The 13277-nt window shown below is 50.7% G+C and overlaps 1 protein-coding gene across 2 annotated transcripts in view; it reads right to left on the bottom strand.

Annotated features, from left to right (window-relative positions):
* Positions 1 to 351: 351 nt before the first annotated feature.
* NLGN2 (neuroligin 2) overlaps positions 352 to 13277 on the bottom strand; it is a 74602-nt gene continuing 61676 nt past the window's right edge. For both annotated transcript variants that reach the window (XM_080979721.1, XM_080979722.1), the window contains 2 exons: positions 8431 to 9220; positions 352 to 7401 (listed from right to left, as the gene is read on the bottom strand). In XM_080979721.1, coding sequence (XP_080835847.1) covers positions 6582 to 7401; positions 8431 to 9220 — 1610 coding nt within the window. In that variant the 3' untranslated portion in view covers positions 352 to 6581. The remainder of the gene's footprint in view (positions 7402 to 8430; positions 9221 to 13277) is intronic.

Genomic DNA, 13277 nt, shown 5'->3' with positions numbered 1-13277 from the left:
CCCATCAGCCTCTGCCAATTCCATTTGTTTTGGACTCCAACTCCCATCAGCCCCTGCCAATTCCATTTGTTTTGGACTCCAACTCCCATCAGCCCCTGCCAATTCCTTCTGTTTTGGACTCCAACTCCCATCAGCCCCTGCCAATTCCTTCTGTTTTGGATTCCAACTCCCATCAGCCCCTGCCAGCTCCGGCTCTTTGGGACTACAACTCCCAGCACGATAGGATTTGTAGTCCAAGGCAGTCTGCCAGCCCCAGGTTACAGAAGGCTCTTTCCAAGGGTGAAGCCCCGGGGTCTTGCCCCCACCCCACCCCACCGCAGCCCCCCAAGAGCTCAAGAAGCACACCCAGCAGCTAAATCATTTTTTTTATATATTTACAATATCATTTTCCATTTCTTGCAAGGTTTAAAAATGTGTACAGCATCTCAGCTCGGACCCCTGCCTCCCCCCAAATTGCACCCCAAGTCCCTCTTCTCTCGGAGGCTGGAAGGGGGGGCACACAACCCACCCCAGAGGCATTGCGACCCACCAGCTGTGTCTCGATCGTAACAAACCAACGAAATTAAAAAAAGGAAGAAAAGAGGAAGAAGAAGAAGAGCACCACCTTGGGATTTGTGTTTTTGATTTCAATCGCGCCCTCTTCCATGAGAAATGGTCCTTCTTTTCTGGGGTGGGCGGCAAGAGTCCGCAAGTTCGGGGAGGGGGCCCAGATTTCGGCTGTGGGTGTGTGTGGCCCCCGAGTGCAGGAAAGAATTCGCTTTTTTTCTGCTAAACCCCCAAATCAACCCCTTCCTGGCCCAAAACCTAAAGTTTCATAAAAATAGATTTCTCTCCAGTTTGCAAGTGGGGGAACATGGCGGCGGGAGGGGAGGCCGACCCTCCTCCTTGCGCCGCTTGAGGCGAGGTTCTTGGCAGCCATTTTGGGTCGCGGCGAATGGCGGTGGGAAGGGAGGCGGCCATCTTGAACGGGCCACAAGGACGGGGCGGCGGCCATCTTGAAATGTCGGAAGGGGGCGGCGAGGACGATGGCCGTCGTCATCATAGCAAGAATAAATCCTCTGAGTCGGGTTTGCGCCGGCCTGCGAAGCCGGCGGACGGAGGCCGCGCTTGATTTTTTTTTTAGAAAACGAGGTGGCGGAGGCATCGTTTCCCGGGCGGCCATCTTGAACAGCGGGAAGGAGCCGCCCCCGAGGAGGCCACGTCGGTTGGCTTTCGGAAACAAAGAGGGCCGCCTTGGATTTGGCAAACGGGAAGGAGGACGGCGTCGGAAACAAACGGAGGGGAGGCCCCGCGCGGCAACCTTTCGGCTTCGGAGCTGCCGCCGCAGTTGTCGTCCCTCAGGCGGCCATGTTGGGTCGGCGGAGAACGTCTGGGCTGCCATCTTGGACCTCCAAACAAAATGGCCTGTGCTTTTCTCCGCTGGCGGACGGATCCGGGATATTGCAGTTGGCGCTTTTGGGGTGAAAAGGACAAAGGGGCAAGGTTTTTTTTGGGGGGGGTCGGCATTTGGCAACAGTGTAAGGCGCTGACATCTCTCTTTCCAGAGGTGCATTCGCACCCCACGTTGGAACTTCATTCCGTTCCTTGGCACAGACTTTATTTTTTTTGTGTTCACAGGAGTCCCAGGAAACTCGGTATTTGCAAAAAAAACAAGAGAACAGGCCCCCCTCTTCCCCCCCCTCCCAAACAAACAAACCACCCCGAAAAAAATATGCTCCCCAGCCCCATCCAAGTTTGCTGAGTTTGGCACAGATTTCGCTTTTATTCCCCGCCCTCCCGCCCGCCCCCGTCTATTTAATCATTTTAAATTTTTGTTTTTGTTCATTTATTTTTTTACAAAATAATTGTTTTCCTTTTTTAAAAAAATGGAGATATCTATATATATATTTATTTATATTTATAATAAATTTCTTTTATTCTTTTCTTTTTTTAAAAAAAGGAAACCAACTCGGAACATCGCCAAGTTAAGATGGAGTCTCAGAATGGCTTAAGGACCAAAACCGCCCTCCCCGCGACCGGCCTTCATCCGCTCCCCTTCGTCTTTCCTCTTTCGTTGTCGGAATATTCCGGAAACAATAATGGTCTCCCCACACGCCCCCAACCACGAGAATGAACGCCAGAGGCACGAGAACTGAGGAAGGCAGCAGTGGGGGGGCGGGAGAGAGAAAAGGAGGGGAAAGGAAAAACGAGAGCCAAACACCCACCCAAGAACGATGTGCTTCTGAAAACAAAAATATCACATTTCCCTTTCATGCATTGCAGGGGGTTGGACTGGATGACCTTTGGGGGTCCCTTCCAAGTCTACAATCCTATTCTTCTACGATCCCCCATCTTACTGGAGCCAGCAAGTACAAGGTCACTCTAGAAAGAGCGTACTACGGCCGAGCAGGGGGAGAGGAATCTCCCTGGGGATCCCAGGAGATCACTGGAAGTGCGCGTGGGTGCATAGATGGGTCCATATTGCACGGCGGGGATGGGAGACGGAAGTCGGGAACGAAGGATCGCCGGGTCGGGGGGTGGCGGTGGCACGCCCTTTAGACTTCGCCCCTGCCCACCCCCATCTGAGAAAGAACCCCCGGCCCTCCCTTCCCCTTCAACCTATACGACCCGGCCCCCAAGCAAAGAGAAAAAGGCACACACAGAAAAGGAGCGCCTTCAGAGGAAACAGTAGCTGGCTCATGCAAGCTAGCCAAGCTGCGTATTACGGGGGAGAGAGGCACGCGGGGAAGAAGGCTCAGTTCTGCGGAGGTGGGCATTGATCAGGGGCAAGGTTTGATGGACAGGCGGAGCTTATGCAGGGCAAACGGGGTGGATTTGGGGGGCAGGATCAGGCCAACGGCCCATCCTCGCAGTGGCCAACCGGATGCGAGCAGAAAGCGTTCTCCTGGTTTCTGGAAGCATCCCTGCCTCCTGTGGCAGGGAGTTCCATAGTCTAACTCGGCACTGCACGGAGAAGGGCTTTGAACATTTCGACTCGGTTTTCTGTGCTAGAGCTTCTCTCTTGAAGGGTGCTGTTTCCTGGCCTCACCCTGCTATCCCACCTGCTCCTTGGGTCGGTTGCCAACCCAGACGTAACTACAGAGAAGAAATCCAAAACTTCATTTCGCTCCAGGAGGAGAGAGGTCGGATCCCAGCCGCATCGTGCGCGGAAAACTTAGCCCAAAGAGCTAGGTTGGCCTTCCTGGAAGGAACAAGGGGGAAACAGGTTTGCAAAGGAGGAGGCGCATGTCTAAACCCATTGCAACTGCCTTGTCTCTCGAATGAGGAGCATGCGTCGCAAGGGGTTGGGCTGGATGACTTTGGGGTTCCTTTCCAGCTGTCCAGTTCTGTCAACCGGAGTAGCCGCTATCTGGTAGGAAAAGGCTGCAAGTCACGAACAAAAGCACACTCGGCACTTTTGCCAAACTACGTTCTTTGGAGAGGGAGAAGCGTAACTTTTAAACCTGTTTCACACCAATTTAAATTTGCAGCTCTCAACGGACCAGCTCCTTCCAAGCTGGGGCTTAACATCATTCATTCCTTCACTGGCAACTGCGGCTCTGCTTTTTTTTTTTTTTTAACTTGCTGGATGTTTCACAGAAAAAGGGTCGGCTCAAAGGAAACGGGGAGGGCGAACGGGCTGGCGTTCCCGACGCCAAAAACGTCCTGCGGCTTGTGCGAAACAAAACAAAATGGCACTTGCAGAACAGCAACCCGCAGATCCTGAAATGAGGACCCACCTGGAAGCACCCACTTTGCAGAAGTTTTAGGCAGGGTGCTTCCGGGTGACCTGCGTCTTGCGCCTTGGTGCCAATTTATTTACGGAGGAACTGTCTGCAAGGAAATCGGACGGCATTGCATCAAAGCAGGGACCCATCCTTTAATTTCCCATCGTCCACACATTGTTCACTGGAAACAACTGCTGTCCCAAACTCCCCACCCTGGCTAAAACCAGAGTTTCCCTGTCCTTCAAAAATCCAGAAAGGTCACCTCTTTAAAACCGCTCCTTGCAAGCTTTCTGTGATTTATTTATTTTTAAACGGGCATTTTTGATCTCGAATATCAAGGTGAGGTTGCTTAAAACAGCAAACTGTGTGAAACAGGGAGAATGGACAGGTTAAAAAATCACACCCGAATGTAGGCTGCTCAGGTACGCACCGCCAGGGGCAAATCAATCGCATAAAATTTGGATTTTGTGGGCTTCACCCACACTTTCGTTTGACCCATATTTTGATCATACTGTGTCCCGACCGATCAGATTCGAGGGCTTTCCCGCTGTTCCACGGATGTGTTTTGCGGGGATCTGATCTTGCCCTCTGAACCGGATCTTATCAGATGCGCGGAAAATCCAAAATAGAGGTTTTGCTTAACCGAGGGTCAGTTCCTCTGCGGGTGCGATTGGATCTTCACGAGGCGCGGCTGCAGAATGGCGAGAGAGCCTCTCAGGACCCGGGAGAATTAACCGGTAGGCGATAAAATCAAAGCATAGGTCAAGAGGAAGTGTGGGTGGCCTCCCTCACTTTCTGGCGCATTTTGCACATGACCGTAAACGCACAAGCGAGACCCCAGCGCAAGAGCCCTTTCCCCCTTCTGTGGTTTCCAGCAAGTAAAATCCAGAAGCATCACGGTCTCCGTGAAGGCAGAGCACACAAATTTGCCTCATTCTCTTTTAAAGCCGTGAGAAATGGCCACTGTGGCAAGGAGTTCCAGAGTTTAACTCTGTGCCGCACGACGACGGGCTTTCGCCTGCCCTGAATCCTACGACACCCAGTTTCAGCGGATGCCCGTGAGTTTGTTTTTAGGACATTCTTGGGGGGGGGGGCAGAAATGGGTATGTTGGCACAAGACCTCCCAGCCAATGAGATCCGCGCAAAGTGAATTTTGCACCCATGCATGGCTGAATCCCACCCGAAAAGGAACGAAAGTTCAGAAGTTCGCAAGGAGGGTGTTCAGGAAGAGAGGGGGGGAGCCTCGCCCCACCGCCATAGAAGAGGGGTTGTCGGGGGGGAAATGATCTGGGGGGAGGTCTGGGTTCTCCGAAGCAAAAGGCAAGCGATGCTCCCAAAGAGACTCCCCACGCCCCGCGATCGCCACTCCTTCGTTTCCTTGCTCGGATCTTAAAAAATTAAAAAAAACAAAGCCTGGAACATGCAGTGTACCTTTGCAGGTTTTCTTAACAGCTCCCCCCTCCTCCCCAAATCTTGTAGTCACATCCTTCAGGGGGGAAAGCGGATTTCCAGTTGTTGCATTCAAAATTTCGCCTTGGGAACAAGCTATTTGGCCCATGCTGCCTCCCCACCCCCACCCTGCATTGAATCCCCTCTCTCTGGGTTCCCTTCTAGATGCTCCACATCCCCACACTGTTAAGTCCCCCCCACCCAAAAACAAAAAACAAAAAACCACCTAGTGATTCCGGGCAAAGCTTTAGCTCTTGCACCAAATTGGAGGGAGGTGGGGCAGAAAATTGCCCCCTGGCGGACAAGAAAGGGTCAACTAACCCTTCTGCAAATTGTGCAAGGAAGGCACTGGGATTTTGACAAGTACCCACCCCACGGCGAAGAGGCAGGGCTCGCTCCTCGTTCCAGCAGGGCGACCCTTTTTCGGCAGCTGCGAACCAGCCATCGCTGGGACCACTGCCTTGGGGACGAACCCGCCCCTGCTTCTGCACTCTAGACACACACACCTCCAGGTCTGCTTCCCTTCTCTCTCTCCACCTCCGCCACACAGACTCGAAAAAGGAAAAATAAGGGGTGGTGGTGAAAGAAAGGGGGCAGGATCTCTAGCAAACCTCTCTCAGCCCAGAAGGGAATTTGTCTGGGCTGACCGGCTGCCCCCTTCTCAGCAATCCAGCACTGGGAATTTACGCTGAGCGGACCACAGGGCACCTTCACCACCCAGAAAGATGTTGCGCCAAGGCGAACCGGCTCCTCTCTCTCTTTCTCCCCTCTCTCTGACCTTTGACCCTCCCACCCCTCCTCTCCATCATCTCTCCACTGTCCGTCTGTCCATCCAAGCCGAGCCGACAGCTTTGAGTGGCGTCACCGACCCCCCTGGGGGCAGAGGGACTGCCTTCTTTTGTCAATCACAGCCACGGCGGGGACTCTCTTTCCCTACGAGTCAGACTTCCCTTATCTCCGCCCGGAAGGACAAAGGATGCCTTTGCCGCCCGGACCCAGATGGATGAGGAACGGCAGGCCAATCTTCCTCCCAGGAGCGCCCGCCAGCCGCTGTTCCGCCGCCCGTCCGGAAAACAAGGGTGGGAAGGCGACCCGCTTCTTCGCCTCGTGCCGGAAAGAACCCCCAGCACCCCAAAAGGAAGCGAGATTGCCGGTGCCGCCCTCCTCTGCTGCCATGCCATGCCACGGGTGTCGCCAAAGGGTGTCGGGACCCAAGCAGGGTGGAGAACCGTTGCCAGCCCGTCCGTGCCGTGTGCCGTGGGGACAGATGGGCGGACCTCTGAATCGCCCGACCCCTCCGTCTGCTAGACCCCCCTCCCCCCGCAACGTTGTACAAAAGACCCGTCCACGTGGCAGGAAAGGTGGCCCGCTCTTTGCTCGAGCGGGGCGGGCCGGGGCGGCCGAGGGGCACGGAGGGGAGGGCGACTATACGCGGGTGGTAGAGTGAGGGTGGGGCAAGGTGTTGTTGTGTCCGGTGGGGAAGGTGTTGAAAGGGTGAAGGGCCTGCATGCCCGTGATAGTGCTGGGGATCATGGTGATGGTGTTGGGGGTCATCAGGGGCACGTCGTCGGGGGCGCGCCGCAGCGCCAGGGTGTAGTCGGGGGGGCAGGCGGGGCGCAGGATCTCGTGGGGCCGCAGCGGCTCCAAGTCGTGGGCGTCGTGCTCCGAGTGCTTGATCTGCAGCGACATAATCTCCTCCTCCTGGCCGCCATGTACCAGGTCGTTGGCCGCGTTGCGCTGGGGGCTGAGCCGGCGCCCGCTGCGCAGTTCGTGACGCTTGTCCCGCTTGTAGTACAGGGCGGCGAAGGCCAGGATGTTGAGGAAGAGGAGCGAGGCCCCCACAGCCACCGTGACGCTCAGCTCGGTGGAGTAGTCTCGCGAGTCGCCCGGGAAGGGGACATAGCGCTGGGGGCGGACCACGTCGTCCTCGTCCGGCGGCAGGGTGGGGATGGGCCGGCGCGTGGTGCTGGGCCCCACGCGGGTGGTGGGCCAGCGGGTGACGTAAGGCGGGATGCGGGTGGTGGTGGAGGTGTAGGGTGGCTCGTGGAGGTTGTGAAGGTGCGGGACCAGCTCCAGCCAGAAGGCCACCTTGTTGGCGCGGTAGTTGTCTCGCACCCGGGGCTTCAGGCCGATGTGGAGGTACTGCTTGTCCTTCGTGTTGAACTTGGTCCACACCACCTCCTCAAAGCGGTTGGGCTTCGTGTGGATGAACTTGGTGTCCTGCGGCACCGGCTGGTTGGGGTCCCTGCAGAAAAGGGGAGAGGAGACGGAGATCATCATCACCGTCATCATTTGCGTTACTTAAAATGCTTTTCAAAATTATTTCATTTATAAATTTTAACAAACAAACAAGGCAACAACATTTCAACTTTAGCAATTGATCATTCCACCTACAACTTTCACTCCCTCCCTCCTTGGTTCCCTCAAAATTTCAATTTATGTTGCTTATCATCGTTACTTTATACCATGGTTAGGCAAACTAAGACCAGGGGGCTGGATCTGGCCCAATTGCCTTCTAAATCCGGCCCGCAGACGGTCTAGGAATCAGCGTGCTTTTACATGAGTAGAATGTGTCTTTTTATTTAAAATGCACCTCTGGGTTATTTGTGGGGCGAAGGAATTCGTTCATTCCCCCCAAAAAACAAGGTCCGGCCCCCCACAAGGTCTGAGGGACAGTGGACCGGCCCCCTGCTGAAAAAGTTTGCTGACCCCTGCTCTATGCCTTTACTTTATCTCACAATAAAAACAAAGTTCACTGTGATTTTTGCTGATGGCTGCTCTTGCGATTCGCTGCCCCCTGCAGGAGTCAGGGGACAGCTAAGCTGCCAGAGTCAAGAGGGGCTGCAGGAATTGAGAGAAGCATTGGGTGGCTTTGCGGTTTCCCCAACATTGTGATTTTTGCATAACACACATGTCCTGATTCGCAATATATTGCCAGGTTAAAAATTATGAAACCAATGTCACAATATGCGCTTCAGACAACATTTTGCCTAGCCGCTCAGAGATCTGGATTATGTAAGTAAATGCTACTTTTACATCTTCACAAAACAAGGTGTGTGAGAGATGGTTATTTTTAAGTGGGAGAAAAGGAATAATAGCAGGGGGGAATCCAGTCTGCCTTAAAGCATCTTGGATTATTGTTTCTAGAAGTTAAATCAGCTTCCAAGTTTTAAAGCTGCAAAGGGCGGTACTCTGCTGATCTCCCCAAGGAAGAAAAAGAGCTAAGCAACCTATCTCCTCCTAGTGCATCAATCCATTCGCACAATCGTCTCACCCCGTCTTGGCGAAGTTGGTCCAGTAGGTCATGACGACAGCGCTGAGCATGACGTCGTTCTTGGAGAAGTTGCAGGGGAAAAGGTCGGTGGCGCCGATCATGGGCACCCCGAAGACGTAGGGGATCTCGTCCCCGTGGGCCGCGTCCGCCCACTCGGGGCGAGTGTCCGTCTGGCAGTGGTGGTAGAAGGTGTAGAAGTAGACGGGCGACTGGTACTCGGCGTGAAGTTTGGCGGTGGCCACGGCCGGCGCCACCCACTGGTGGTCGGTGAAGAGGGCCAGGAGGGTCTTGCGGCGCATCTCGCCGTTGTCCCGGTCTGCCCAGTCCGTGTACATGAACTTGATGGTCTCGCGAAGGATGTCCTTGCCCTCCGGATAGCCGTAGAGGTTGTCCACGAAGTTGGAGATGGTGAAGTCGAAGTAGCTGGCCGAGATGCCGTCCTCGCTCTCCATGGAGTCCTCCACGAATTTGAGGCCCTCGCCCTGGTTGACCCCAATGAGGATGTCGTAGTTGAGGAACTCGCCCTGCTGCATCAGGATCTCTGGGTCGTCCGGGACCACGTCCCCGTCCACCACGGGACCAAAAGCGATGTGGTAGCGGGCCGGCTGGATGTCCTGGTCTACCAGCTCCCGGTAGGCCTTGCGCCTCAGGCACTCCACCGTGTCGCTCGTGTCCATGTGGTCGCAGCCCACTTTGGAGGCCAGCATGCGGGTGTACTTGAGGGGCTGGTAGTTGACCGACCAGCTGGAGATGGCTGTGCCACTCTGCGCAATGGCTTTCTGGAACAGACCTGGAAGGAAAAGGACAGTCAGCGGTCAAGAGGAGAAGGGAATGGCTGGAGAAGCCATTGGGACGTAGTATTATTCTTATTATTACAGTGGAACCTCGGTTGTCGAACGTAATCCGTTCTGGAAGACTGTTCGACTTCTGAGACGTTTGACAACCGAGGCGCAAAGTGCGCGCTGCAAAGTCAATGGAGAAATGGACAAACATGCCTCTTTCTCTTTTTTGAGAAGCATTTTGTTGAATTAGGAAGCCTCTCATCACTACCTTACTGGCATCCCACACTACACTTAAATCAGTTTATTGATTGATTGTCCTCCCCCCCCGGCATATTTTATCCCCCCCCCTTTGCTATTAAATTTACAGCAGTTGGGTGTATACCCGCTAGATTACTGCAAGGATTTATCAGAGATTCCTGAAGAGTTTTGTGCTCTTCTCTCTTGGCTTCTGAGTTTGTTGGTTTTTCTTTTATGGAGTGGAGAGCACACTCAAATATATAAATATAATTTCCTGCTTGGATTTTGGCTGACTGAGCGGGATACGCTTTATGGATTGTGAATTTCTATATATTTTTTAAAAACTGGTGGATTCCTGCATAATCTAATTGGGATTATTTTGCTTTGTCCTTCCTTCCTGCTGACTGAAGAGGAAGAGAAGGAAGAAGAGGACAAAAAGTAAAGAGGGAAGGGGGTAGAAGGAAAACTGGAATTGTGAGATATAGACACACACGGTGGTACCTTGAAAGTCAAATGTAATCCGTTCCAAAAGGGCGTTAGACTTCTGAAACATTTTATTTCCAAGGCACGGCTTCTGATTGGCTCTTGGAATCGGAAGAGCCAATCAGAAGCCGCTTGTTTGGCTTCTGAAAAACATTCGAAAACTGGAACACTTACTTCCGGGTTTTCGACGTTCAGGAGCAGAAATGTTCAGCATCAGAGACAATAAAAAACCAAGGTTTGGCTGTGTGTGTGTGTGTGTGTGTGTATTACACACACACACACACACACACACACACGATATAATTTAAGATCAGGCACGTCCAAAGTCTGTTTCGGGGCCTAATCCGGCCCACCGGTCGGTTTAATCCGGCCCTGTTTACTTATCAGGGTAAAATCCGAAAAAAGCTCAACTATGGTTGGCCCTCTAGTCGGCCCTCGCACATGTTCACTTCATCAAACCTGGCCCTCTTTGGAAAAAGCTTGGACACCCCTGATTTAAGACGGATCTTCGAATCCTTTCATGGAATGGAAATGGACTAAATAACAAAACGAAAAGGTATAAAATAGCGCACATCTTGACAAAGCAGAAATTAGACATCATTCGCTTACAGGAGACACATATAAAAAGACAACATAGAAAATTACTAATAAATAAAGGTCTAGGACAAGAGTTTATCTATTCTGATAAAACTAAAAAGAGAGGAGTGATGATGTATGTTAACCCCAAACGAGATCCTAAATTCACCTTTAAAGATGAAGAAGGCAGAATGATGGCTATTGAAGTGAGACTAGGTGGAGGACCAATTACTGTAGTGGGAATTTATGCCCCCAATGAATGGAAAACTGATTTTTAAAAATCTGGAAGAAAAATTGTTTGATCTGTGTGATGCTAAAATAATAATGATGGGTGATTTTAACGCTGTTGTTTCCCTTGACTTAGATAGAACTGTACTGAAAATGGATTCAAAAGAAGGGAAACTTCCAAATGCCTTTTTTTTAAAATATGGTGTCCAATTTTGACTTACCGTATTTTTCTGTGTATAACACAAGGGTTTTTTTTATTTTTAAACTATGCTTAAAATTTGGGCTTGTGTTATACATGGGTAGTGCTGAGGGGCGACGTGCGATTGGTTGCAGCCGCGAGCACGAGATTCTCAGTGGTGATAGGGCGGGAGATTGGTGGCGGTGTGAAGGGCTGTTGGTGATTGGCTGCCGTTGCGTCAACTGGGTGGTTGATTGGCAGCTGCCGGCGGTGATCTGGCAGTCGATTGGTGTCTTCTGCGACGCATGCAATTGTCAGCGTCGGGTGAGCAATCCCCCCCAAAGCTCAACAACTCTTGGCAATCTCCTCCCATTTTCTTAATTTTGAGTCCCCCCAATTTTGAGTCTTATACGTGGGGGTGTGTTATACATGGAAAAATACGGTAATTGGCCTATGGTGACTTAAGCATCAATTAGAACATCAATCTGCTTTTTTATCAAACGCAAACAATTCTTCAAGCAGAATAGACTATTTATAGGCTTCGAAAGAATTAACAACCAGGGTAAAAAGGGTAGAAATTCAACCTAAGACACTATCTGATCACAATGCCATCTTGATGACAATAACAGGTGAGAAATGATCTTCGTTTAGGTGGAGGTTAAACGATGTGGTGTTGCAAAATGAACCAACTGTGAGTAAGGGGCAACACTCTCTACAATAATTTTTTGACCTGATTTAAGTGTAGTGTGGGATGCTAGTAAGGCAGTGATGAGAGGCTTCCTAATTCAACAAAACATATTTTCAGAAAAGAGAAAGGGGAAAAAGAAACAAGAGATATTAGATGCTCAACTGAATATAGAGAAGCAAGCACAATTTTCGGTGTTAGTTAATCAAGAGATTGAGATGAAAATTAAATGAATGAAACAGAAATTTTTTGAATATGCTAATAAACCTGGTAAATGATTAGCATGGCAACTCAAAAAAGAAAGACAATTAATAATATTGTTGACGAGGATAAGCATTTGACTAGCCCAAAAGAGATAAGGAAAGCATTTGAAAAAGAAAAAAAAATATTTATTATACCGTTGTGAGAAGGAGAACTTTAAAAAAATGGATTCTTATTTAAGTGACTGTTGCATACCCCAGAGTATCTAAGGAAAACCAGCAAATTCTGAATACACCCATATCTTTATCGGAACTGCAAATGGCAATAAATCGAATGAAGATGGGAAAAGCACCAGGGCCAGGTGGACTTATTGCAATTTATTATAAAAAGTTTCAGGATCCACTTATAAAACCACTTAAGGACAGCATGAGCAGAATTTTGGTGATGGGGGTAGTCCCAGCCTCATGGAACGATGCATTCATTACTTTGATCCCCAAATAAGACAGCGACTTAACAAAGACCAAAAATTACAGACCTGTTTCATTGTTGAGTGCAAACTATTTGCTACAATCTTGGCTAATAGATTGAAAAGGACATTAACTGACGCAGTCCACAGAGAACAGGCCGGGTTTTATACCAGGCCGACAAAAGAAAGACAATATAAGAAATTGTCAGGGAACTGCCATCAGTACTGGAAAGGGAGAGCGAAAGCCAGAGGGATTCCAGAGAGCGTCCCGGGATCGGGAGGAGCAGCCCATCTTCTGGGGAAGAGAATCAGCGTAGCACCAGGGGAGAAGGGGGGCAGCTGGGGGAAGTGGCGAGGCGGTCTCATGACTCCTTGCCTGGGACCAGCGGGGAGAGTAGGGGTCCTCCTTTGCCCACGCCCTCCCTGCGCAGAAGGCTTCCGCGCAGAGAGGGTAGGCGGAGACTAGGCGTCAAAGAACTTCTTTGCTAGAAGAAGTTTAAGAAACGCCCACTGCCAGCGATTGAGTCAGCCACGGGTGAGTGGCTGTCCGGACAGAAAAGGTTCACTTTGGCAACCCAGCCAGGTGTTTGCACCCAGCCGGGGAGATAGGCACCTGCTTACGCACGAGCAACCCCTAGAACCATTACAGAAATGTAATTAATTTAATAGAGTATCTGGAAGTAATAAATGAAAAATAGGCCGCGCTAAACTTTCTAGATGTGGAGAAAGCTTTTGATAATATTTCATGGTCATTTATGATCAAGGTTTTAGAGAAATAGGTAATTCTTTCGTGGCAGGAATTAAAACAATCTCTACTGATCAATCTGCAAATATATTAATAAATAATATTCTTTCAGATAAGTGCCAGATGCGCAATTGTATTATGAGGCACCTTGTTTGTGTTGGTTAAAAGAATGGATTGTATCGGACAATGCAGACATTTTAGATTTAGAAGGCCACGATTTAAAATTCAGCTGTCATGCACGTCTTTGGCATGGGAAGGCTAAAATC

This window comes from Podarcis pityusensis (genome assembly GCF_964106645.2).
Source record: "Podarcis pityusensis genome assembly, chromosome: 13".
Lineage (NCBI taxonomy): Eukaryota > Metazoa > Chordata > Lepidosauria > Squamata > Lacertidae > Podarcis > Podarcis pityusensis.
The sequence above is the reverse complement of the archived record's forward strand: the minus strand, read 5'-3'. Positions and strand labels throughout refer to the sequence as shown.